At 51.4% G+C, this 27,835-nt stretch overlaps 2 protein-coding genes across 3 annotated transcripts in view; one reads left to right on the top strand and one right to left on the bottom strand.

Annotated features, from left to right (window-relative positions):
• LOC144136367 (uncharacterized) overlaps positions 1-23,330 on the top strand; it is a 32,178-nt gene extending 8,848 nt beyond the window's left edge. For both annotated transcript variants that reach the window (XM_077668638.1, XM_077668639.1), the window contains exon 2: positions 23,054-23,330. In XM_077668638.1, the coding sequence (XP_077524764.1) occupies positions 23,054-23,192 (139 nt within the window). In that variant the 3' untranslated portion in view covers positions 23,193-23,330. The remainder of the gene's footprint in view (positions 1-23,053) is intronic.
• Positions 1-27,835, bottom strand: part of LOC144136366 (transforming protein p54/c-ets-1-like) — a 131,296-nt gene that overhangs the window by 31,737 nt on the left and 71,724 nt on the right. The window contains 3 exon segments of the mRNA XM_077668637.1: positions 5,620-5,653; positions 5,655-5,821; positions 9,850-9,966. Of these exon segments, the coding sequence (XP_077524763.1) occupies positions 5,620-5,653; positions 5,655-5,821; positions 9,850-9,966 (318 nt within the window).

Below are 27,835 nucleotides of genomic sequence, written 5' to 3'. Positions count from 1 at the left end.
TTCAAGCTCTGGTCTACGCGTGAAACAAGCCGGCGTCGCCACGTCCCTCTCAGCCCAACCTGCCATTTCTCTTTTTGGCATGGGCTGAAAAAAAAAAAGATGGCGACTCGCAGGCGACTCTTGACAGTTTACCTCCCGTTGCTATGGCAGCGCGACCAAAGGCGGGTCATCAATTTTCATTTGGCCGAGCGTCTCCCCGAAACGACAGAGGAGCGGCACCCTTTAGAGTACCGCCGGTCGGAGGGGCACACAGCGAAACAAGCGGCGCCCCAGCCATACACGTTTCAGCTTAAGAACTCTGACGAAGCTCAGACGCCAAGGGCACCCTTTTCGACGCTTTGTTTCTCACCGCGTGGCGGCAGGAGAGACCTTCGGCAACGACTACTGCGATTTTTAGTTAAAAACTGCTTTTCGGCAGCCAGCCCAAAATGCGCCGCTTCCAGCTTTCCTTCTTTTTTTTCTCCTCTCTCTCTCTCTTTCACGGTGTCCTTGCGGCTGCTTACTGGAGTGTCACTGAAGAGAGAGCGTTGACACACGTTCGCTTGAGGGCTATGGCGGCTGCAGACAGAAGTGACACCGCTTGCACCTCAGTTTGCCTGGCTGTCCGCATGGCCAGTCTAGTCGGCTTTGTTCAGCAAGGAATGCAATAAATTTGCGCTGGCACCCGCCTTAACAAAGCAAAAAGAAAAAAATTAAGGACTTGTTAACGTGCATGAAAAGAGTAGCAAGCTGCAGCGGTTTTACGGTTTGTGGCGGTTTAACGTCCCAAAGCGACTCAGGCTACGAGGGACGCCGTAGTGAAGGGCTCCGGAAATTTCGACCACCTGGGGTTCTTTAACGTGCACGGACATATCGCATAGTACACGGTCCTCTAGAATTTTGCCTCCATCGAAACGCAACCGCCGCGGCCGGGATCAAACCCGCGTCATTCTGTTCAACTGCAGCAGCTTTTATAAGTGACCAGTTACTAGAATTTAAAAAGTGAATGAATGTGAATCGAACTAAGGTGCAGACACACAACCTCTACCTCCGTATGCCATTTACTTGACAAAGCTTCATTAAGCTAAAACGGCGACTGCATTCACCAGTACCCTTAATGGCAGTGGAGTGTGCTAGGATTTCGTAAAGGAAATGAAACCTGCGCTGCGTCACGTACGCCGTACTAAATATTTTGCGACCGAAGGCAGCAAGGAAAAGTAAAAGCAAAAAGCTCACGGAGCTCGCCTAGTGCGCAATGCTAGAGACAGCAGAAGCGCCGATATACGTAGCTCGAGTCCGACGGATAATCCACGCGATGCCGACAAAACACGCCCGAACGGTTTTTGACGAAGGCGTTTCCTCAACGAGAGCAATACGCGGCGTATAGCGTTACGCCCACAGAGCGAGGGTGTCAAGCAGCGACACATAAGCTCGGGCACACGCCTCGTTATGCCGCGCCGTCCGCAGTATAATCTTCTTGTCCGCGGGACCGCATACTTGTGCCTTTTTTTTTTCCTGCACGCCCCTTAAGTGCAGCACGAGAACAAAAGGACCACACACGTCGGGCGACGTACGAGAACGCGCGGGAATCTTTGGACGCCTGCCACCACGCGTCTGGTGCGAGCCTGCGCAGAATGTGCAGCTTGTAGGCGACACGCTTCGCCCTCGCCTGTGATTTTTATTTTTTAGACAGCGCAGTTATGAAAGTGACATTGAGTTTGGTGGTCTCTGCTACACTGGGGCTGCGCAAGAGATGACACATGTGCTCATCCATTACAGAAAACGGGTACGGCAGCCCCCTCTAATAGTGGCTACGTTGTCAGAGACCCTGGGTCGTACCGCGAGTGTGTTATGTACAGGTAAAAGCAATATGAACGAGGGTGTTCAGTTTGCACACAAAAAAGGATTGAGCTGTTTCTACAGTGAGTTTGAAAATGCATCGTAGGTATTACCTGTTCAGAGGCACACGCTCATATTTAGAACCAAAAAAAAAAGTCTATTATACTTTTCCCTTACTTTTTATGAAGTAATCATTACTTGCATCAGGGGCGGATTTATGGCCACTCGTGTAAGAATCGGTGGAAGGGGGTCCTAATGTATGCACCACGCAATTTTTTTTTACCTTTCTTGGTCGAGAAAAAATGGCGGTCTGTGTGGTTTAATATTAATAATAATAATTGGTTTTTTGGGGAAAGGGAATGGCGCAGTATCAGTCTCATATATCTTTGGACACCTGAACCGCGCCGTAAGGGATGGGATATAGGAGGGAATGAAAGAAGAAAGGAAGAATAGGTGCCGTAGTGGAGGGCTCCGGAATAATTTCGACCACCTAGCTGGGGATCTTTAACGTGCACTGACATCGCACAGCACACGGGCGCCTTAGCGTTTTTCCTCCATAAAAACGCAGCCGCCGCGGTCGTCTGTGTGGTTTTTCCCCAAAATATATTGCGCTTGAAAAAAGGCGTTCTGTCGTTTTAAATCCACCCCTTGCTTGAGTGCTGGTAATGTGCTTACGTATTAGCGCTACTACTACTTACGGCTGCTGCGTAATTCATATAGTTACGTTAGGTATGCCACCTTCAAGTTATGGGGCAGCACGCTGTTACCACTCTGCGCCAGTAACAGCCAAAATCTGACAAACCCTGTGTTGCTCCGTTCATTTCTCAAAACACTCGCCTCGCGTATACCGTTTACTCGATGCGGTAACAGCAGACGCAAATTAAATTCCGAAATATTTTGTTCCCGATTACTAAATAAAGCAAGGAAAGCAGAGTTCAACGCGAAAGACATCGAATTATTGACGCAGTATAAGCGAACAATCAGAAAAAAAGCGTGGCCACAACGCATTGCGGGCCAAATGATTTAGCGTCTGATGGTTGACACGCTGCATTGTTCGCACTTGGGCTACCTCACACACTGCTTTTGCGAAACAAAAATTTTGTCTTGCGGCAATGCATATCCTGGGTGATCACGTAAATACGGGAACTTCACTCACCCGTGATTTGCTTTATCATGAACTAATCACGAGCGCAACCCGTACGTATTTATTATAGTGTAAATTACCTCCCCCCCCCCCCCCCTATCCTCTCTTCCAGTCCCCTAACCTCTTTCATTTAATTTCTCCATTCTGCCTGCTGTCCTTTATTTCCGCTGCCCCAGCTCAGGTGCTTCAGTATCGATGGCAGATGCCGGGGGCAGCAAAAATCTTTTCCTTCCTTTTTATTATTATTTTAATAAACCACTTGTTACTACTACTCAGCCGTGGCCACACTTACTCAAATCGTCGCCTCGATGCAGTTCTGTTGACTCCCCATGCCGTTGCTGAAGAAAAAAAACGTTAATATTGCTTCGTCAACCACGTCGCGACGTTTCTATCCATCCAAATGTCTGATACAGTAAAATAAAAAAAAAACTTTTTTTTCTGACGTGGCTTTTTTTTTTACGTCTCACTTACAACTGAGTCTTGAAAGCGGACCGCAACAGGTTCACAATATCATGAACTATGCTCCATACACATCATTAATTATATGTCGCGCCGCCTTCACGACGCCGACAGCTCAAGAACACAGCACCCCTTATCTTAGACACCAGCCCTTCGCCAAAGAACGGAAGTTCCGGCACGTGGACTACTTATCAGCGGCTAGCACGGGTTACTCAATTCAGTCGGCGCGCCTGTATGTCAAACCCTGCAGCCACCAGTTACGGCCTGGACGCTTTATCTTTTGAGGCCAGAGCTGACGTTATTCGGTGACGGAGTTATTTGAGTACAGGGACACTGAAAGAAAGATCACTTTTTTTTTACTCCACTGCAGCGCCTGCACAAACACGGAATAAGTAATCCGCCATTACTGCGAGTACGAATCCACAAAGTAAAAACAAAAGCCGAGCAAGCACCTCAAACGATCCCACAAGAAACAGCTCGAGGAGTACGTCACGTGGCAATGGCAAACAACTCCGCATGCGCAGACGTAGCTTCAGACGACAGCAATAACGGTATTCCAAAACTTCCTCGAACTGTAGAAACTGCAAAAGGTTAGGCCTGAAAGTTAGGTTCCTTTATAGGCCTCGAACAGAACAGGCCCCACACGGGCCTGATATTGACCCCAAGCAGGATACACAGAGTGGGCTGTGCAGTAGTAGGCCTGCAACAGAAGCGGGGAAAAATAGGCCCTTCATGTAATTCGAGCACCTTGCATAGCGCGAAATGCCCTGGCAGAAGACCTTCACGTCGGTGACTCCCACCAGCCAAGAGCGCCACCGCATGAGTCATCGAGTCTCCGCGTGTCGTCGCACGGCCAGACCCCGAAGCCGCGTAAGCACACACGCGAACACATGCGCGCGCTAAACCTGCCCCGCCGCCGGTGCCTCTCGCCCTTCTTCTACGAGACAGCGGAGAGAGTCGCACGCGCGAATATGGACTTGCGCACACACGCGGAGCCTATCTGCATGATGTCCTCCGTCGGATCCTCCCTTCTGCCATCACCCGCCCCGGGCAGGGCTAATCTGCTCTTGGGGTGGGCGGCGCCAAAGCGACGCCGAGAACCACCCCTGTACACGAACGAACGGCTTGAGTTCTCTCACCGAAGGAAGAAAGACCGCTTAACTGCGGCCTCTCCTCCGGCTCTCACGTTTCTCGCCGTTTCCTACGCACGAGGCCTCGGTCTCAGCGGACAGGACTGCGTGTACACAGATCAGCCGTTCTGGTTCCTTCATTTTTACTTTCCTAACTAGTTCGAAAGTTTAAGCTCTTCGATGCCAAAAACTCCGCAGGCCACACCCGAACGGAGGACATTTGGCATTTGACTGAGCTGACGAGCAGTTGGCAAAGTGTCGTTTCATGTCAACCTGACGATTCGACGAAAGCGCCAAAACAGAATACGACTTATTCGAGAACACTGCCGCAGAAAAACCGTAAAGCGAAACCCAGTCACGAGCGAAAACACCTGTCACTAACTCGCATGCAGGAAGCGTACTGCATTAAAAAGCAGCCGACTCTACATTGAACAAAGTGACCTACAAAAGGCCTACTGAGAGCAAGTTTGCAGTCTTCAAGATAGTGAAAAATCGCGTTTCCCTGTCGATACTGAATGATATTGGGAATAAACTCCTCAAATGGGTCTTATTAACCGTTGCGGTAAGGGTCACAGCACGCGAATCGAAATGGAGTTTTTATCTGACTCGAAGAAAGCCTTGGCTACGTCCACAACTGCGAATATAAACCTCAGACTAACTACAGCCACATCGGCTTGACTGAAGCGCTTCAAAAGGGTACCCACGCGAGCACTTGGAAATGTCACCGTCGCATCCAGATCCGTCCACAGGGTTTCAAAGTGGATGCTGCGACATTGCACCCGCAAGGAATAACGGCTCATCGTCTATGTAGGTGTCCAAGCAGGTCCATCCCGTGAACCATGAAACTGCGCCCGAAATAGTCGCAATGGAACCCTCCTAATTTTTCGACGTTCATTCCGATGGTTCGTCGGCAGCGGAAATCAGTACGGCAACCGTTCGGTTTTGTTAATTTATCACATGCAGCTTACGAAGTTACGAGCAAGACGGACTTCTGACATGGTACCAACGCTGCAATGGTTCAGCCGCTACCGTTCGACCCGGGACGAAGCGAGAGGCGTCGCCGCTTACCTTTCTGAAGGATGTCCAGGTGTTCCCAGAGGATGGTCACCCATGAAGGGCGGGAACCTGGCGAGGAAGGCCTCCTTGCCGAGCGCGCACATGTCCTTGCCCTTCATGTGAAAGCTGGGCATGTTGACTCCCTCCAGGCTGAACTCACGGATCGCCCAGCCCAGCCAGTGGGCGACGTCCATCTCCGTCCACTGCCGGGGGTCTGGCGTCGAGAAAAAAAAAAAAGAAGCCCGAAATTAGACACTGCCGCGGACGCAGCCTGGTCTCCTCGGAACCGCAAAGTCGTATGCGGGTTCATCAATTGGGTTCACGACACGACAAAAAATACAGAGGAAATGAGACCCCACGCCACGGAGATGGACGTATGTTAGCCGTCATTCATGTGCAGGTGGTAGAAAGGCAGACACTTGTGCGAATCGCGTGGAGCGGTATCCCAAGAGGCGCGGAACCATTCCTGCACGACGTGCAGGAATGGTTTGGCTTGTCCAGCCATACAAGCCAAACAGACGAGTGCCCCGTGCTAATACTGCGTTGCACCGCTCGCGCGCTGTGCACAGGTGTGTCTGGGTCCTTACAAGAGCGTATTTCCTTACCTTCGCTTCAGAATAGCTGCTGCTAAGCATAAAGCTCGAAAGGCCCCTCGCAGAGCGCCTAGTATGAAGACTGCCGCTTCTGTGGCGCCGTTAGAAAACAAGATTCCCTTCAACTCGGTAGCGAACTGCGCCTGAGATGTGTATCCGCACCAGCAGTCCTTATAAACCCTGCATTGCTTATTCGCGAGATTCGAAATCTTGAACGGGGCGCATCTGAGCCATCGATGACCGCGATGTATACCCGTTGCCCAAACGCGGCCAGAGCCGTTTGATGGTTTCGGTTATGGGGCCATTAGAGCGAGGGAGCACTGCTACTATACGTCCAGGAGCGGGTTTTAAGACGACCGCAGGCACGCACGCGTATACCCATCGATATTAGCGGCGGCCAACCGATCTCGGGACTGAGGAGCGCCGTTTGCGACCACCGCCCCACCGCGGTGCAGTGGTGAGGATGAAGTTCGAATGAAAATCGCGCCCCAACGTGCACACTCCCGGCTGCAAACGCACGCTTGAGAGTCGCCGTTTGGCTGTCCGAGTCGACTGACTACTGCCCGCCCAGTCTCGAGTTCTATAGCTGGCGGACTCCGGTGCGGACGCCGCCAACGGCCGCATTCCCATTTATACCAATTTCCGATACGGCCACCTCCCTTTTCTCAGGTCTTCCTTCTCTCTATGAGTTACGTGTTTATTTACGCATTTATTGCTTTTTTTTTATCCAGCAATCGCTCCTAAGTGCTCTTGGCTGCGCTCGCGTATAAATTGACAGGTGCTGCATTTTTTGCGTCGATTTTTTCGCCCTTCTAGTTCCTTGCTCGACCACCAGCATAAGTGCAATCACGCCTCAACGTTCAATAGAGGCGTACGAAGCGCGTCTTGTCTCTGCGTTATTGAGTGACCCGCCATCATTGCACGGAAAATGAAGGCCCGCAGTATAATAGGCAGTCCTCGTCTTTGCTTAGGTTTCCTTTTCTTTATACTTATATAACATTGTCGAGCAACCGATGGTGCACATTGCTTTACGGTTGCCGTTTCGTGTTGTTCGTTTATCGAGTAGTGAGGACAAGCTTCCCCAAAGCGCTGGACGTAGAATGGCCTGTCGCTGTTTAAGAAGAAAAGAAAACATGACGCAGGCAGAGGCGAATAGCGCACAAGGATGTTCCCAAGGGAATGCGGCTGGCAAGCACTCTGGCGGTTCGTTATGCCTCCGAAGTTCAATTCCTGGCGGCAAACGAGCAATTTCCGCCCCGCGTAGTGCCACGCATCTCTGCCGGCTTCCGATGTCAAAAAGAGGTTGAAAGAAAGGGGAAAAAAGAGATGGACAGAATAGGCAGGAAAGAAGCGATGCCAGCTAGTGAGAAAGTGAGAAGCTTCCGATCAGAAGAAAAAAAGAGAAAATGCTTTGATGTGATTCCCACACAGTACGTTGCGAATGGGTGAAATATGGTGAAGAATGGGCAAATTTTCTATCAGTAAGTATACTGCGCTCACCAGCGTTAAGATGCCTAATCGCTAATGTTCTATTGGGGCATAACACAAACCACTCTAAGATAACGCCGCTTGGTTTTCAGTCTCGTAGACAACTTAGCAAGCGTCGCGCATAGCCACGTACGTTTAACAACCTCTGACCACCATACACGTATGCGAGTGCTTGTCAGACACTCTGTCTCGAGCTCTCGAAGAAAAGAAAACGCCGTGAAGAGGAGGAGTAAAGAAGAGTCCCCATCTCGCACGGCAAGATGAAGGGAAATCAAGCGCTGCATGCTGTCCCTTGCCCCGCAACTTCGCTCATCTCTACGATGGTATCGGGTCACATTTTCGTTACTTTTCTTCTTCCTCTTTATGCAGCAAACTATTCTGATCCCCCGAGTGCAGACACAAAAAGCGAGAAGAGAAAAGGAACGCCGATGCGCTTTGCAAAGCGTTTTTGGGGGCCACTGCGCGCACAAAAAAGCGTTCGGTCGACGACCGCGAGCAACCCGAGCACACACGCGCGCGCGTGAAACACCCATACCACAACTCAAAGTGAGGTGCGTGCCATTTGCATGGGGCACTGTTTGTTGTGCGGGCTGCCAAAGAGACAGCGGGGGAGGAGGGGGGGTCTAACCAGGGCAACACGTGACATCCGCCGGACATGCCCCAGTATAGTACGGCCAGCAAGAGGGGAACTGCGATTCACCTGTCACACAAGGGATATCCTGCCCCGCACGCTTCGTGCCACCATGCAGGGGAGCAACGCCCGCCGCCATCGCCCTATGGCCTCCGCCGCCCCCGCCGCAGTGCAGCCACGGGCACAATGGCACGGACAGAGGGTGCAGCAACCTCCTCCTCCCCCCCTTACAACCCACTCGCTGTGTCCTTTCAGAGCCAATCCCATCGGCGCGCCTGTCAGAGACGCCACTGGCACGGGGCGCGTACATATACAAGAGCGCAACCTTACACACGGGACCAAACAGCGCCAGGATCGACAACCAGTCGTATTGGCTGTGACCAGCTATACCTATACTACGCGAGGTCTATGTACTCGGGGCTTAGCAGTTCCATGCATGACGTGCTTAGAAGCTGCGGTTTGCAGGTCTTGCGACGCTATTCCCATCACCTCTCCTTACTCTCTGTTCTCTGTCTACGCCTGCGAGTTTCCCGACACCACCACAGCATCCCATTCACTGTGGTCTCTGGGCAAGTTTTGTTTGTCCATTCTGCAGCTCTACTACAGCTATTGTGCCTTGGCCAGGCTCATAGCTTTCTCAAAATTTATAGTTATGAAGTATTATTTAAGTTTTCATTTTCAAATCCATGACAGCGTAAACATTCAACCATAGTGGCACACTTTCTTGAGAACTTATCGACAGTCTGCTTTATCCTGCCCACCTGAAATGTGTTTGACAGATGCAATGACCAAAATTCGCATTTTTTCGTCCAACGCGGACAAAACTCTCCATAGAAGGATGGCAGCCGAGGATTTCGAGCAGCACTGAACATTAACAGTGCTGCACAAAACTGCCGGGCCACTCCTTAGATCTCCCACATCGGCTCCATTTGAACATATCCGATGACACGATGCAGCCACTTCCATTTTCCGGCCATCTTTAGTATTGATGCCCCCCAAGAAAGCACGCGTTCTGAGGATAATTCGACGCGGGGAGAGTGTCAGAGCTGAGAGGTTCCTCAAATGGAAGCTGGGTCGCGTCTTTTTCCCCCCTCGTGATTGAGAGAGCGCTGACGAAGTGTGTGCAGGTGTGAAGCTTCGGGTCGCCGCCTCAGTCGAGCGTCGAAAAGAACGCCGAGTGAGAAGGTGTCAATCAGTGGAAACGCCAGCAGTGCGAAGGAGCAGGGACGGGCATACATTGGCAAGGAGCAGGGACGGGCATACATTGGCAGACGTTGAGCGACACCTGCGGACGCTTGTGGTCTCGCGAATAAAGAAAGGGGAAAGTCTTCCTGCATGCTCTCAACATAAACTATACACATACAAAATAAACGGGAAACAACCGAGCATCTTGTGCACGCAGACTCGCTTGTTGCGGTAAAGTACTCGACGGGCTCCATCAACGTGCGGATGAAAAATAAATGCAAAATAAAATACAGAGGATAAGGTCACGGAGGAGCGCAACATAAACTGAAGCACGAACCGGCTCACCTTTGAGAATGTTGAGCGTTTCGCGCTCCTTCTCCCAACTGCTGAAGCTAGCAGTCAAGGCCTGTGTCATCTTCTGATTGGTCCCAGGTGTAAGAGGAGGCACTTGCGTTGGCAACTCTGCAAAGACAAAAGAGAGAATATGCACGTTAGTGCGCATGCTAGTATTAAGAACTGCTAGTTGAATGTAACAACTAAACAAGGATATTTTAATTAGTGAAAACTTTTGCTTAGTCTTTTTTATCATTAATGGTAGTATGGTGGTAAGACACCACGGTTGCTTTTACTTGCCTCAATATGATTAGCCTGCTTCGCCATATGTTGATGCAAATCGCGAAACAAAACTTCTAAACCTTAAATCCACAAAAATGTGCTAATGCAATAAATGTTTCTGGGGACGGGCTAAAAATGAAGAAACAGCGATGCCAAAGTATCCACGCACATGCATAGTTAATCAGAGACAGAACCTAGTTAAGCAATGTTCATATGACGTTGACCATTATAAACTTACTGCACACAGAGCAAAACCAATCACAATGGAAAATGTTAATCAAGGAAGACGAAGTAGACCATACTCAGCATCCCGCATGTCGTAGCCGGTGCCGGAAAGATTATGAGCGAGGAACGGACGGCTAAAAATGAAAGCTGTAGAGCAGGAGACAGAACGCGGGCAGCGCCACCGGAGTTACACGAGAAAGTCGCGCCGCATCCTTTCGAGAACTTAAACGCCAGGACTATAATATATATATTTTTTTCTTTGCAACTCTTGCGTTTTCCAGGGAAATCCCCGCCGGTTTGAAAACTTTCTCGCTTCGTTTATTGGGCAGCGCCGCGACGCCAGCGCGTGAACGCGGTTGGTCGCCTCGACGAGGAAGTTGGCGAGGAACGGAGCCGCTGCCGCCAACCGCGCGCTCCGATCGCGATAAAGGGGGCGAGCTCGAGGTGGTGGATCGGACGTGCGTCATATCGCAGTGGAAAGCTCGATTCGCGGCGGCCCCTTCCTACGGAGCAAGACCGAAGAAGCGCTGCTGGGAAAGAAGGCAGCCCAGCGGTTATCCAGAAAAGCGAGCCACGTTGGCCGCGAGCCTTCCGGCCTACTTTTTTTACTCTTGTTGTTCTTGCAAGTGCACAGCGCACACTAGGAGAGCGAGTAAAACTGACAAAAGGAAAACGCTGTCAATTATGAATCACGCCCGACGCTTCTCATCGCCGACGTGGCACTGCGCACGCATGCTTTAGAACAAAATTTACAGCATGCAGAAGTTCGAATATCTATAAAACTGAAAAAGTTCGATATGTTTTTTATAGACGCGTGCATGTTAAGCCCCTAAGCTGACCTAAAGGAAAAGAAAGCAGCACAGAAGCAGTCGGTATGGGAGGGGGGGGGGGGGGGGGGGGGGGGGAATTGACGGTAACATTTTTTTCTACTATTTCGTCTTTGTTGCTTTTACCGGGTTAAAAGGTCCGCAGTGAGGTATGAATAAATAAATCGAATTAATTATTTACACAGGCACCCGAAGTTCTGTTTTCGTTCTCTCGTAATACTCGATCGGATCTCCTTATGACCATTCATCATACGATGCGTGTTTTCTACTAGAACAGAGCAGATAACAATGTCCAGGACATATGCTCGGCACTCTCTCGTGAACGTAAGAGCCGCAAACCCATAAGAACGTGAAGGATGTACTAAGAATACGGCTGAAGACAGAAGCATTAGGCGTCTGTATATTTCGCCCATCAAAAATCGACGTCCATAAAAGGCGCATGCTAACAAAAAAAAAAAGAAAGTCCACTGGCTGTGAGAGACGTGCGAGGAAAAATTCAGCGAAAATCGGAATTTCAGGGAACAAAACACAGTCAAGTGAAATCCGAGAAGAAGTATCTTTCCGTGAAAACAGCCCGCCACTGGGACCAGCTCAGAAGAGAACAATGGCTCGGCGCTGATTCCTTGTTCACAATCTGCTGACGCAAAAGAGTCTACAATCAATACACAAGTACGCGGGCGAGTGCGTAAACGCGCGCGATCGGCTTCCGCGAGGATATTCGCGTCAACATCCTCTCACGAAATGCATGCACAGGCGCACTATGCTGATTGGCGACACTGGATGCAGAGAGCGCGGGAGATGCATACATCCTGTGCATCTTGCAGGCGTGAAGCCTCAGTTGGAGACGTTCCGCTTATAGGCTTTCTGTCGGATCGCGCAATGCTCCAGATGCTTGCAACAGCAATAACGTTATACACCCAACAAGGAGTTGCACAAGCGGGAATGTGAAGTATCACATTGAGATATAACGTTCGGTGAGAGAAGGTAGAAGCAAAGTTGGCAAACAAAACAGGAAAGGCTGGGTAGTTGGTTATAGCATCGCCAGCATAAAACCCGCCCTCCTTACCTGTACCTCGAAAGGCTAAGTAAGTTAAGTTAACACGCCACCCGGTGCACCAACGTGTAATGACGATGTCAGAAGGACAGACGTTTACGAGTGGCTCTCATGAGTGCATGCGTTCAGTAGAGATGCTATGCGAATGCGCAAGTATATGCATGTCAGTGTGCTCGTATCTTGTCCAGGACGGGCATTTTCTGCAAAATTAGTTTCTCTCTAATACATGATTGCGTCTTGAACGTAACCGCAGGAGGCCGAACGGCAACCGGGCGCCCGCCACCCCGAGGCCAAACTCTGCGCTCCTCGTCAATAAAAAAAAAATCTAAACTTGCCTGGATTGCGTGCTCTCAGGTCTTTTACAATTAGGGGCAAACTAGGATACTACGTCAGCAGCTTAACATTGCATTCACCGAGACACGTGCCTCGTTCTGTCAAACAGCGATAACTGCTTGATAGCTCTTACGAAACACAGGGTGTTCCCATGTTGGCTCTGTGACAAGTTGCGGCGCTACTCACCGTATCCTCCTGCATGAAGTATACTCCGCAAGGACGGAGCGTTTAAGCCCAGCCAGCAAACGCACGCTTGACAAAGCCTAACAGCAAATGTGATCTCTACTCAAGATACCTGCAGGAATAAGCCAGCGAGTAACTTCGGCCACGACAAAAAAAAAAATGACTCTTTTTTTAAGAATTACGCAAGCTCGGTACGGCGGCTGGAACCCACCAACGCCGCATTCACGCGATGACGAAAAACACTGCTAACCAGAACCGATCAGCGCAGTGAGTTCAGCTCATGAAACCAAGCTGGTAATTGCCTGGAGGATGGGCCCTGGCCGCGCCTTCATTATTCACGCCTGAGTGAATCCAATAACTACTCCTTTGCGGAACCAGCGCGCGCAAAACAGTGCAGGCTGTTTCAGTTTCCGTGTTTCCCCTTTTTTAGCGCCACGTGACCAAAAGAAGGATGCCCACTGTTACGGCTTCCTGGATGTACTTTCCGGCGCCTGGTAACATGATTATAACCATTAGAAGATGAGATGCCGCAAGAAGATAGCGATTCAATTAACCGCGGAACCCGGAATCACGAGTGCCGGTTGCAGGGACACGAGTTCTTTGCATGCAGATTCAGGCAGAAGAATTTTGCGCAGCGGAGGGCAATCAGTACCACTGAAACGAATTACAGGCGTCTAATTTCGGCGAACCGACAATGAGTACGCCGGCGGCGGTTTTTTTCTGTCGACGGTGCGAATCAGGTGACAGCAAAAATCGTCTCCCGTGCTGGGTATTAGCGGTTCGAACGTCACGCTGTGAAATGTAAAATACGCAGTGGCAAAAATCCAAAGCGAAATGTTATGTTGGTAATAGGTTAAGCTAATCAGGGGACTGTACGTAGCCATACCTCTGCCGCCGCGGTGGCTCAGTTGTTATGGCGCTCGGCTGTTGACCCGAAAGACGCGGGTTCGATACCAGCCGCGCCGGTCGAATTTCGACGGAGACGACTTTCTAGAGGTCCGTGTACATGCGATGTCAGCGCACGTTAATGAAACCCAGGTTGTCGGAATTTCATGAGGCCTTCACTACGGCATCACCCATAGCCTGTGTCGCTTTGGGACGTTAAACCCCCATAAACCAAACCGTAGCTATACCTCTCCACCGAGGAGATGTATTTCTTAATTTTAGTCTAGCAGGAGGAACTTGCTATATGATAAGTAATCTTCCGGCAAGACATTTCCCACAAGGAATTTGCGTAGTTCTCTCAAGATTCAAACTTTAAAAACACCAATGCTTCCAAAGATCTGGGTTCGCATGCAATTAGGACTGACTAGGTTGTTGCGATATACGTATTTTTCTAAACACGCTGTTTTCCCTCGCCCTTACTGGTTGATAAGTCTGGGAGTGGAATCACTGGTAAAGTTTGATAAAGGGCAGTGAATACTGATTTGGGTAGTATTATCAGAGTCGTCGAGCGACTGTTAAGGAATCGTCGTTCTCTCGATCAGACCTCCTACCCCCCCCCCCCCCCCCCCTCCACCAACACATAGATAGATCTTCGCGGGTCAAATACACTTCTCTTTCGTCAAGCTCGTGTTTACGCGGCAGGAGGTCCGAAAATGAAAACCGTAAATTTAAAGAAAAAGCAACCAGTAGCAATGTGAATAGCATACATGCGCCCATCCCCTGAACATTCGCGCATTCTTGCTATACCCCACGAAGTCCGACTGAGGCATCGCAAACACGCGCACAAAAACACACCGCAGTCATTCAACAACAACAAAAAATTACAGACCTTGAACGACAGGAGCGGCACGACGTCTAGGACTATCTTACAATACTTGCCCGCGGGCTCCCATAGTATCCATGTCCACACATTGGCGATAGGAATATGCGTTCGCCGGATCCGGTATGGATGCTTCATGCACGTGAACTGGTAGCGAAAGTCCGTGGCTACGCCGACAACGTGCTTTACTACCACGCATGCCCCTCGTGGCCGCGTAACCTAGTCCACGGGGTGCTGCAGCTAGTTTGCTTGCTTCTTGCCTTGTCCTGCGGTGATAGCGTAGTATGTGCCGTGCAGCTAGAACTATACTCTGATTCATACATCAGGTGCAACGCTGTGAAAGGTACGGAAGTAGTCCGGAAGGGAAAATAAAGGGAGGCGTGTTACTCCGCGCTTGTTCTGTGCCCGAGTGGTCTATGGTACTAGAAAGCAACAGCGTGTTGTCAGCAATAACAGTGCATTTAATCAAGATCATTACAAATGTGTTATGTGGTAAGCTTACATGCAAAGCATTTACAATGTTTCGCCTACCAGAAATAACGCACTACTTTTTGGTCGCGGATGCAAGCAGCGCGAACAAGAGCGCTAGCTTTGACAGCTCTGCACATGATGTTTGAAACGGAGTATACGATACATGCTTGCTTGCTTGCTTTTTTTTTTTACCACTAAGATCCTTCATTGTCAGTGCGGCTCGTTTGAAGGCGGCAAGATGAAAGGTCCGTCCAGAATTTTTTCCGCTTGGCAACTTGAGCTTTTCCGATAAGCGACTATAGTTAGATACAAGTCAAGAACGAGGCGGCAGATGTCTCCCTCAAAAGGGGACCCTCCAGCCAATGGCGTATTCCGATCCTCCCCCTCTCCCAGATGACCGATCCCCTGGGGCTGGCTAGCGCGAAATTGCAGGGTGTGGCATGGTATTGGTAGTAGTTCCTTTGTTAAAGATCCCCTGGGGCTGGCTAGCGTGAAATTGCGGGGTGTGGCATGGCAGTGGTAGTATGGTTTATGGGGGTTTAAAGTCCCAAAGCGACTCAGGCTATGAGGGACGCCGTAGTGAAGGGCTCCGGAAATTTCGACCACCTGGGGTTCTTTTACGTGCACTGACATCGCACAGCACACGGGCCTCTAGAATTTCGCCTCCATCGAAATTCGACCGCCGCGGCCGGGATTGAACCCGCGTCTTCCGGGCTGGCAGCCGAGCGCCATAACCACTCAGCCACCGCGGCGGCTGTAGTGGTACTACTACTACCATGCCACACCCTGCAATTTCACGCTAGCCAGCCCCAGGGGATCGGTCATCTGGGAGAGGGGGAGGATCGGAAGACGCCATTGGCTGGAGGGTCCCCTTTTGAGGGGGGCATCTGCCGCCTCGTTCTTATCTTGTATCTAACTATAGTGGCAGATGAATGGGGAATGACTGCGGCTTCTTCGGATAAACCGTGACGTCATTGCAATCGGTCGACGCCATTGGATGGCGCGTCTCGTTTGAGGGGCATCTGCCGCTTCGTTCTTGTCTTGTATCCGACTATAGGTTCCCGACTGACAGCACTTTGCCAGCTGGTGAATCCACGCGAAAGGCTCGCGTCTTTTCTCCCATTGTCCTGACATCTTCCTTCGACTTGGCCAGGGCCAGGCGTCCACGCTCTGTGCACGAGGAAGCTAATAAGAATCCAAACTGACGCTCTTCAAAGGGTGCGGCCTGATTTGACTTCGCCGGAGAAAAACGTGCAAAAATTCACGTGTGGTTGTTGCTGCTCGTCGCTAAGAATTCCGACGTGCGCATCAAAGAAGGGTCTCGCATTTCATTTCTATAAATTAGTCAGCGAACTTGTCGGGAAAAGATTCCACCAGGAATTTATTTAGCGCCCATTTTTTTTTTTTCTGCAGCTGTCGCCGCACGTTCTCAGGCCTAAGCAACCGGAATCGGGCCTCTGGAATGACAGCTGAACGACGCACCGTAATTTGGTACTGAGCACCCAGGGTGAAAAGCAGTTTGCCAAACAGACATACGGAACTTAATTCATGTTAGGTATCTGCATGAACAGACTGCAGATTACGTCGTCATCGACGCTGCTGGAGGAAAAGCAAAAGAGAAAAGACGAGGAAACCAAGGCTGTGATGGGGCGCTGGCAGGGAGGAAAGACCGATAACCTCATCGCCGCCGTCTCCAGAGCCCGCCCGATCTCATTTTCGCTCGCTTGCGCGACGTTTCGGTCGACAGAGCCAGAAGCCCGCCGCTTCGTAAAGCGTATCAAATCGCATTTCGTCCTCGCAGAATGCTTCGGCGGCGACAGCTGCTAGATGACGGCGCATGCAGTCGGGGGCTGGCCTTCGGGCCGTTGGCGACGGCCGTACCTTCTGCTGCTGCTTGCTGGCGGTAACGACGTCGCGTAAAGACATTCGGCTCACGTGGCCGAAATCGACCAATCAGACACGGTTCGCGTAGCGCCACTACAGAGAGGGCCGCAGGCCATGCTAGGGTTCTGTCTCCCCCCACCCCTCACCTCTCTCTCTTAGGCCGTGGTTTTCTCCTTGGACTTTCTGCTCTACAGGGCCCCCTCCTTCCCTTTATCACCTCCCTCCCCCGCTCTGTGAACTGCCTCATGTCCCATTGCGAGGCCGACCCAACACCTGCAACTGCATGCTTGCGACAACAGGCGTTCGCTGGGGAGGGTTCCCACCTGCCTTTTCTGGGTTGATGGAACAACGCTGAGGACAGCTGGTGTTCGCCTGTTTTAACACACGTACAAGTCCACGCGCACCCATTTTATTTCTCTGTGTGTGTATGCGTGCCGCGCTTGCCTATGCAGTCATCTGGTTTAATTTGGCGCCGTCTTGGCCGCGCCATGTGTGTGCGTGTGCGCGCGCGTGCGTGTGTGTGCGTGTGTGTGCGTGTGCGTGTGTGTGTGTGTGTGTGTGTGTGTGTGTGTGTGTGTGTGTGTGTGTGTGTGTGTGTGTGTGTGTGTGTGTGTGTGTGTGTGTGTGTGTGTGTGTTGGGGGGGGGGGGCATCTCTTCGCGAACGAGCGTGGCTGGCACCCCAGACGGCATGACAGATGTCGAAAAGGGCTGGACGTCGACCTCCAAAACTTGAAAATCGCGTAATGAAGATTCTTTGCGAAAACGATTCCACGATGAAGGGGCTAAGAAAGCATTAAAAAACACGAACATAGGCTTGGTGCTTCCTCTTTCCTACCGAAAAGCCCATTTCAAAGAATGCAAACAAACGAAGCGCTGCATCCTTTACGTTCGTTTTCTCATCTACGCATTAGCGTTGACGTGCACAAAAATTCTGGCTTTGCTGCGATTACCTTACTTTTGGCTAAATTTCATCGAACGTGAAGTAACCACCTTAGTTTAGTCTAAAATATGCCACCCAGTGTCAAATTATGCGAAAAGAAAAGCACCTGAAACTGTGACTGAAAACAGAGCGTAAACTTTCTTCGAGAACAGAAGGTCGGCGCACTCAGAGGAGTCAAGTGGTGCCGTGTGCAACGATCTTGCTCAAACAATTTTTCTTCTTATATTAGGCACCCGGTCATTATGGCCGCCACGACCAGTGATGGTGCGCAGCTGCTCGCGAACAGATCCGAATCTTTCGAGCGGACTCTGCTCCAAAGACCCGCACCTGTAAAAGAAGCGTGCAGGAAGCCCAAGAGCAGCGCTCCTGTCACGAACTTTCCCCTCCCCTCGAAGCAGCTGCGGCCGCAGCATGAGGGCGGTTGAGTCGGCCGACAGAGGGCTTGCAGAAGGGGAAAAAAAAAAAAGGACGCGCCCTTGACCTCTGTGCCGCGGCGCCCTCTCATTTGGGCGTTCCGAACACCAGGGAGACGAAGAGAGGGGGACGCCGCTCATTTCACTGAGTTCAACGCACTGCCAGGAGGAGTGGCTCACCGCCTGCTTCAAGGGGCCCAAGGGCACATTTCGTCAAAGTTGCAAATCGTGTGCAGTGTAATAGGGATTTCTCAAGTACCATTAGCATAGCTAGAGTATCGTTCACGTAATGAGCGATCAGAAATTGCCCCTCAGTGCTTTCGAGGCTTAATGCTCCTCTCTCGTCACTCCTATTGCGTCGGACCCCGCGCCTCGTTGCCAATCCTGAGTTCGCCCGAAAATCTGCCGAATGGCCGATATAATTCTTTATCGTGCGCGTGATCCAGTTAGTGGCGGCTTCGGTGCCTTGGCTTGCTCGGTTCGCTTTCTCAACCCCCACGCATCCATTGGCACCTGCGCTTCGTGTCGCTGATCGATTCCACGCGGTTAGTGACGTCATGCTAGTCTAAATGACGTCATACCACGACAAAAATAAAGTAGGTAATTAGGGGAGGCGTAGGGAAGACTGTTTTCGGAGTACGACTCTGGGCCTCTCGCTCTATGCAGAGGGGCTGTATTAGGCACAGATGTTCATATGCATGTGACCTAACTATTACGATGGTTTATTTCTCACAGGTTCAGTAACCTGTTCAGAACCCCCTTCGGTTTTATTTCTCTTGCTTGCATAGTAAGTGCATGTTTTTTGATTGGCTAGTGGTTGCCATTGCCGGAATCACGCTGAGTGGCGGGAATTATTAAGCGTGTACCTCGCAGCCGACATACGTCAGTGGGATAATGACTTATCCCCGCCGCGGTGGCTCAGTGGTTAGGGCGCTCGACTACTGATCCGGAGTTCCCGGGTTCGAACCCGACCGCGGCGGCTGCGTTTTTATGGAGGAAAAACGCTAAGGCGCCCGTGTGCTGTGCGATGTCGGTGCACGTTAAAGATCCCCAGGTGGTCGAAATTATTCCGGAGCCCTCCACTACGGCACCTCTCTCTTCCTTTCTTCTTTCATTCCCTCCTTTACCCTTCCCTCACGGCGCTGTTCAGGTGTCCAACGATATATGAGACAGATACTGCGCCATTTCCTTTCCCCAAAAAACCAATTATTATTATTAATAATAATGACCTATATATAGACACGAATTAGTACCTCGTCCAGTGTCGCATATGACTGCCTCAAATTAGGGGACTGGAGACAAAGCTCGATCAAGTTCGTTAGCTAGGTGGCGTTTGCGGAGGAGTGTTACACGCCTTTAGTTCTTTTATTCATCTCTCTACGGAAGTTGTAGCCCCAATTAGGTGCTTCGTTTGCAGAGGCCTGAGCGATCGAGACCAGGCAATCAGGAGCGACGCCCGCATATTAGCGGGGCCTTTCACAAGGTTGCGCAGTGGTAAGACACGTACGCCCATTTGTGCACTTCCGTGCGACCTCTATGAGACCGGAGAAGCGTGCACCCAAAATCCAAGTACAGCCGGTCCGCGCAGTGCTCCTGACTTATCCCCTAGGCGATTCAAACCAGCTGTAGAGAGGGCGAAACGCACCGAGCCGCCATCGCACCCTCACCCCCACCGTACCGAAATTCCGCCGTAGCCGGTGCGTGTCAGACTCGGCAGCAGAAGCAATAAAAAAATAACGAAAGCATCGCGGCAACATATGGTGCCCGTACGGCAGTCGTAGGAGGGAGGTAGCTCCACAAGGCTGACCCCTTCTTCGCTGCTGTCGCCCGGCAAGTAGCGAGCGAGAGTCGGTAGGCGGCGAGTGACAGCAGCCGCCCGGTGTGTGTGTGCGCTCGCGAGGAGACACTGGCGAAGGCGAGGACGACGCTGCGAAAGCCAGGTCTGTGCGGGAGCCGGTGCTGAAAGACTGGTCGCTGACAGCCACGTGAGAGTGAGTCTTGCGAGTGAGGTAGGGGAAGAAATGCCGTTTCGAGACAGAGAGGAAAAAAAAAACTGTTGTTTTCGCTAAAAGCTCTTCATACGTGGTGCAGAAATCCGGTACTTTGAAGGGAGGTAGTTGTAGGGCAGAATTTGTTCGTTTACTCAAGACGTGGGAGGTCCGTGCGCTTGCATCCGCTGGAATATAGGGCGCGATACTGTTCTATCGATTCCCTACGCGAAAATAGGAAGCGACGCTTTCCAGCTGAGTCACATGTAGCCCACAACTGCTAGGTAGGCGTGAAATTTAAAATGCCGCTTCCAGTTCAGCAATGACTGCTCAGCACTGGACACGACAATCAGGAAAGTACAGGCGTTTTGAAAGTACCTTCAAGGAAGCTGACGAAATCCTTAATTTCACCATATTTCGAACGACTTATAGCAGCTGTCGAACACAATTCACAGGTGCGCGTGTGAGCAACGCTAGACATCCGTCCGCTCACTGCATTGCAAGTGCTAGCCAGCTCACTTTAATTTGTTGGTTAAAGCGAAGAAGTGAAGTGTTAGTAGGTGCAATTACGATGTCCATTAACAACATACGATTGAATCTCGCTAACTTCCAGAAATAGGCGTCTAATTACCTCAAGGGATCTGGAAACCAGCTGTCAACCGAATTTTGGTTACGTTCGGGGCAGATATGCCATATCTAGCGCGACTTTATCTCGTGTTAGGGCATTGAATGCACAATACTGGCATAGCCACAATGCGGGATAGAGTGCCGGCAAATCGAAAGGCATATCAGCCGGTCACAACAACACTTGTTTGTTTTCGCTACTCATCTTATTTTTTGAGCGAATGTTCGTGCGGTTGGAACTGGACGCATTACGCGACATCTGTTGGCAAAGATGACCTCGAAAACTTGTTGCCGGCAAGCATTATTGCGATATACAGGAAACCACAAGACCTTGCTCGACGCTCTCAGTTAACGGGCTAAGAAAACGAGCGGAAAATTTGAAGAGGCAGAAGGCTGCGGATGCGCGAGAACTCTCGGCCCATAAAACCGCGCGTTGTTTCGAAGCGATTCTCTTCGGTTACCCCGATTCCGCTTATTTACACACGGCATCGGCGCCGCCGCTTCTGCCAGCCACATCCGGTCGGCGAAGAGAAGGGATAGCCGTTTATGCCAAACCCGCCGGGAAGGCGAGAGTCGATTCGCTCGCGATCCGAAAGCCGCAGACATGCGTACACAAACAAATTCGCAGGCGCGCGCGTACACATGCATAAACGCGGCCCGTGTAAGGAGAGAGAGAGAGAAATAGCCCCACGCTCGAACTAGCGCTGTAGAGACAAAAGCAAAAAGAATGACCGATGAAGGCACACAACGAAGACGACGGCCTCCTGCCGAGTGGAGACGTCCGCAAAGAGGCCAAACAAGTTCCCGTTCTACGCGCCAGGCGGCGAGGAAGTTAGCAGAAGAAACGGCAAAAGGAAACGAATGAGAAACAAAAAAGGAGGAACAGACGAGGGAGAGAGTGAAAGCTCCGGCATGGAAACCAGTTTCATTCACGCATCTTACGCCGCCGCTCTTCGCTCGATCCACATGCGCTGGGGGCGGCGCCACTCGGATACTACTATACGCTTTCATTCATGGATCGCCCGGAGGAAGACGACGAGGAAAACCAACAAAAATATCTTACTACGGCGGCCGACGTAGTAGTACTACCCTCAAAGCGACGAAGACGCCGCGAGGCGAGAGAGGGGGAAGCAGCAGGCGATACGCAACGAAGGCACCGGCTGAGGAAAGGGCGAAAGCGAGAGAGAGAAGGAGTAGCAGCAGCAGCACCTCGGGCCACATCGCTTCTCTTATTTTCCTTCGTCTTCCAGCGGCTTCTTGTTTTGCTTTGGTCGCGAGGAAAAGCGCACGCGCGCTCAGATGCCGGCAAGCTGCCGAGCGTCGCCGAGCAGTTCCCTCTTCTCTGGGAACCGTGGGAAGTCGGAGGAGTGGGTCACAGGCCATGGGAAAAAGCGGCACAGGTGAAAAACGTACGGGAGGAACAGCAGCAGTGGCGGCGAGCAGATCTCCGTAGATTTTTCTTCTCCTTCGCCTCTTCCAATCCCCTCCCCATCTCCCAACCGCTCCCTCCTCTCCAGAGCCGTAGACATCTATGCCTGCTACCTCCGTCAACCCAACGCTGTTCCCTTCCCCTGACTCTTTCCTGCATGCTTCGCTTCACGTTCCCTCTCGTTTTATGCGCCCGTACTCAGGCGGCAATACTCGAAGCCCCTCTCCACTACGTCATCGTAGTAGTAGTAGTCGTCTGGTGACGACCCCAGCCATCTACCCTGTCTGACGGAGAGACAGTAGTGGCGCCGCACCGCGGTGGAAGTAAAAGTCTACACAAAGCGCGAAAAGAAAAGAAAAAGGAAAGGCTCGGCATACGGGAAGACCATGTGAATGAAGCTTTGCGAGTTGCTCGTGGATGCGTGCGCACCCCGGCTCATGCGCTCTCTCTCTCCTTTTTTTTTTTTGCTTTGATGGCTCGCCTCCTTTCCTCCGACTCCTCGCCCATGCTCCTTTCCCCCTCACTTCCTGCGGAAGTCGCGGGGACCCGTTTCAAGCAAAAACTGTGCCGCCGAAAAAAAAAAGGGGGGGGGGGGGGAGAGAAAACGGCTGGGCTCCGATTCCACACCGTAAGAACGGCCCAGCGATGGTTTTCTCAGTCGCGCCACCACCGGAAGAGGGAGTCTGGTGGAAGGTGGCAATCGCGCTCAGCACGCGATGTCCTTGTGCGTTGGCAGCCTTTTTTTGGTGGCTGCTTCTGTCCCACATATTTCTTTTTTTGTGTGTGTGTATCTGCAGGTTCCCCGGCCCAGCTGAGCCCGAAGATTCGGCGCGAGATGTGCGAGCGAAGAGTTCATCAGGGTCGACCGGGCCACAGACACTGAGGAGGAGCCGAGAGTTCTCATTACGACGCATCTTCAAGGACACGGAACCCTAAGCTGTGTTCAGAAGTGTGCTAATCAAAACTGGTGGATAGGAGCTGTGGACAAAGGAGTAGAGCGATGGAGAGAGCCAAATAACTTATATGCTATTCTTTTTCAAAAGATTAATGATTAGAGTTCCTAGTTTCGCTCAACTGTTTGTGTCTCGTGTCCACGTCTTCTGAGTTGGGTCGCGATGACCTTCAAGCATGCCAAAAGTTCAAATCATGTTATATAGTATCCGTGTTTCGTGTGCCTTGTTGGAACGATAGTTGCCGCACGTTCCACTCGCCACTTCAGTGACTTTCACCAGTGTTGGTTAATTCGCGATATGGCGCTTTCCACGCTACGTGAGAGGACCCGCGCTTACTCCTTAAAGTATTTCATGCAGGATATTACGCAATTTAAAATTCCTCTCCAGTTATTCGCGCTTTGCACAGACGTGAGGGAGGCACGAAACAGGAAGAACAATACACCTGACTGCGTGCAATTAATTTATTCTAACTAGCGTTGCCTGAACCATATTGTTGGTTTATTTGTCTACTGGTGTCCTTGATGACATCATGAAGTTTGGAGACCGCTACTCCCGTGGACTCTGTTATATTTTCCGAGATTTGGTCCAGCTGTGGCACCATTCTCTTTCTTCTTCTCATGCCCCTAGTGCCTTTCATCCCTAATTATCTTCCTGTTTCACGGTCTGCATAGTAGCCAATCCAAGCGCGATATTTTTTATGCTTTTTTATTCTATAATCACTTCCTTAGGTAGCAAAACGTAAAATAATGGAGCCTAATCATGACAAAGTTGAATGAGATACATATTACCATAGCTGAGGCTGAAAATAATAATACATGAAGCAATAGACCATTCCCTGAATTGATGAAGAGGTGCGTGGGAGCGGGTATACCTACTTCCTGTCGCCTCAATTAGTACCTAAGGGCAAACGCTATATGCAGGATTCTTGTTATCGGGGTGCTTTAGTAAGCGGAACTCATAACCACCAGCGGGTGAAGAATGTGAAACTCCGCGAGAGCCTACGCGCAGAGAATGTTAACTAATCGTCGGGAGACGACAGTTCGTGGTTGCATGCAAATCGCCGACGCGCGCTCTTTTCTCTACCCCCCCCTCAAAGCCTGACTCACGATATTCCCCGTTCGCCTCCTACACACCACCACAAAAAAGAACAACAAACAGAGCGCGAAGTTCTCGCGATATTTCAACGTTGCGCAGCGAGTGAATGCATGTCGTCGCGTTGAAAAGCAAATGAAATACACAAACCGAAGAGGTAGCCGTGAGCGACGATAGGACAGGTTTGACGGCGATACGGAGTAGGCGCCTCAGAGAGGTGAGTCATGCGCAGACGCAGGCAGTGCATCAGCAGAGAGAGGCGTGCGCAAACTCACGCACGCACATGCCAGGCGTTCAGCGATGCCGACGTAAGATTTTGTGCGGCCGATCGCAACGGACATCCATGGGACGCGTAGTGGAAAGGAGCGGGAGGTAGGCACCGACGAGGCGCCGACTTGGCGGAGCCGAAGGCGACGCCTGTCGGCACGCGGACCCCTTATTTATGACCGAGAATCGCGGAACATTGGGGAGGCTGGCAGGCTGAGCGACGACGTCGCGGGGTCTGATTTGCAATTCGCGCATCTTCGCCGCGCCACCTCCGCTTGTCGGGCGCGGAGAATGACGACCGTGAAACCAAGCCACCAGGTCGAGTGGCAGCGGACCAGAGAACAGCCGGGGAGGAGCGGCGCGGACGCCCCCAAGCGGGAGTTTGCTCGTTACGAATGCACCCGCGTCCGAAGCGCCATAAATAAAACGACGGGCGATGTCGGCCTGGCCTCACGCGGTCGGCTGTTGATCGCATATTTGCATCACACACATTCCTGTCACAGTTTTGGTTTACTTTCTCGGTACATTTATGTTACTCATATATGAAGTATGCCTCCAGTTTTATCCTGATAAACCCTAAATGTAACATTTCTAACGAAAGCGCTGCTCTCGAAGAACCAAGAAACGGACTTTCTATTGAATAGGGTGTACTATTGATATCATGTGGAGCCTGCAGCGCCACGTAAGCAAAATAAAACACGCGCACTTCAGCCTGCACAAGTGCGCCCGCGGACATGACTGTGCCGCAGATCGAGTGAAGCCCATCGAGCCGCTCTCCGGTTAATCCGCCTCCACCCTCCGTTGTAAATAAGCGCGCGAAGGGGCCTTGGCACCATAGAGTGAGTTGTAGTACAAGGGATTACCCCAAACCTCGTTCGCTCAGCCGTAGTTTTCATTCATCCACTCCTGCGTGCACTCTCCAACCATCAGCTGCCAAAGCAGCAGACCACACGGGGCTTCCACGCGAAGCCTGAGCTGGCTCAACCGTCCGCCGCCACGCAGCCGCTTGGGTTTTAAGTGGCGCGCACCGGAGTCACTTGACGAACCCGCGGTATGGAGGCCGTGCTGGGGCTCTCTGATGAAGCCTCGCGAACAGCAGCCACTGAAGACCGTGACGGCCGCCACGTTTCCAGCGAAAGCGCCGCGGGCGGGCGCGCGTAGCCCACATGTAGGGCTTGGCCTCCCGTCGGGGCCCCAAACCATGGGTGAGAACCCAAAGTGTGTCCCCCAATGCCACTCATTGGTCTCATACGAGCGGCCGGCATGGAAGAGCAGGGGTGGAAAGGGGAGACTCAACGTGGGCGGATGGGCCTCACAGCGGCACCGCCTGTCGGTGGTACCCAAGCTAACCGTGCGGATGCGAAGGGGCCGAAAGCTGCAGTCTTAAACCAGCCAGTTGCTGAACAAATACGGGCTGATCCATCTACGAATGGAAAATCAGCTATGCATGCTAAAAAGCAACGACGGTCTGCAGCTGCCGTCTTTGTTTCTACAAGCGTGTACCCTGTTGAAAAGCCAGACCGGCAGCAGTTGTGATCTGTGTTTCCAGCAGTCAGTGTGTTAAGGTGTTATTAGATGTCGTGCAAGAAAGGCGCTGGAAAAGTGTGCCGGTCTAAAAATCAGCATGACGAAAAGTTTTTCAAGCAGCCATATCGCCGACTTTATCGAATGTTTAAATGTGCGTGAAAGCTGTATAGCTTTTCTTTGTAGTTGTATAGCTGCGCTTGGGTGCATGCGAGAGACTTATTACTTTCTCATGCGCGAAAAAAGGAAAACATTAGTGTAGCAGCCGCTCCTTTCACTGCACCCACGCAGCATCCAATCTTCGCAACAGCGTCTACACCATGATACAACTCAAGAAGGCAGCGGCAAGGGCCCCTTAAAAGAGCAATGGCGTCAACCGATTGTCATGCCGTCACGGTTAATCAACTAATGCCACATCGCAGGGGCTGGCAGCGGGAAAAAAATTAACAGCGAGGTCATGGAAATCAGTCCACGCCATTGTCTGGAGGCTCTCCTTTGAGGGGCGTCTGCCGGTGCGTTCTTGAGTTGTATTCGACTATGCGTCCCCCATTCGAGTTGCAAGCATTTTTCTATCACTATTTCTTGTTCTTCTTTCTCTACTACATGACTAGCAGCACACCGGCCACTGTGGACAAATTACAGTCTGCTACGTGACTGCCGGCAAACAGCGCTTGGTGAAGTCGATCGCTCAGTCAGGCCGCATATTCAAAACATGTCGCTTTCGTTCTCCCTTAAGTTGGCGGGAGGTCCCCCGCGCCGACGCGCAACGCACATGGTTCTTTTGTACCACCTGGCAAGCGCACGGCGCGTCAGAGGACCACCTCTCGACCTTATGCCGTGCCTGGCCGCCTTCTTGCCATGGGCGGAGAGAGAGGAGATGGAGGCGGGGATGGAGAGGAGACCTCCGCGACATGTGCAAAGGGAGTCTGCGACTGTGCGCGCATCATCTGATGCTCCGGAGCGCGGCGCGAGACGGTCTCCGCGCCACTGCGTTCAGCTTCGCTTCATCCGCTGCGCACCTGCTGCCTGGTGCCGGCCGCAGCAGGAGGCCGGTGGACACGAACGAAGCATGCCGCCGCCACCACTTTGCACGGCCTCCTAACCGTGAGGAAGCCGCTCTGCCGCGTGTATTGCGCTTATAACAAGCTGGAGACAATTTGCCTTCGCCTAGCTGAGCTGACTACGGGTATACTGATAATGAATAGAGTGTGACAACAGCTACTGTCGATGAAACAAACAAAGCTTTCCTGCATATGCCCAAGTGTCTGGTCATGTGCCGTGAATCCATTCACTGATTACCTGGAAAAGTCTTTTCAAACGACGCAGTAGCAAAACCAGAAAAAAAAATTAAAAAGAAAACGTTACGCCAGAGTTTGTTGTAGAAGGAGAAACAAACATTCGGAAGATATAAGATGCGAATGACAGCGCCGACCAAGTTGCGTCCCCATTGGTCACAGTGATCGTCCTGCCCTCTCTGACCCAATGGTTTCCCGTACTTTGAGTGTTCGTTCGCATATATATAACTCCCGCGGTGTCAAAGGGTCGAGTGAGAGAGCTCAATCTCACGCCGGTGCGTCGCGCCATGGCCTGGAAAAAAACTTTTCCGCAACTTTTCCGCACCACATCTGTCGCGGCCAGCCGCGTTTTCTCATTATTTTTTTTTCTAGCCCTTTCCCAATCATTCGAGGGCAGCGATTGCAGCCTTTTCACGAGCTCCGGCTGTCGACAAATAAAGATATGTGA

This window comes from Amblyomma americanum, chromosome 6 (assembly GCF_052857255.1).
Source record: "Amblyomma americanum isolate KBUSLIRL-KWMA chromosome 6, ASM5285725v1, whole genome shotgun sequence".
In the NCBI taxonomy this organism is placed as follows: Eukaryota; Metazoa; Arthropoda; class Arachnida; order Ixodida; family Ixodidae; genus Amblyomma; species Amblyomma americanum.
Note: the sequence above shows the minus strand (reverse complement) of the source record. Positions and strands in the feature narration are given on the sequence as shown.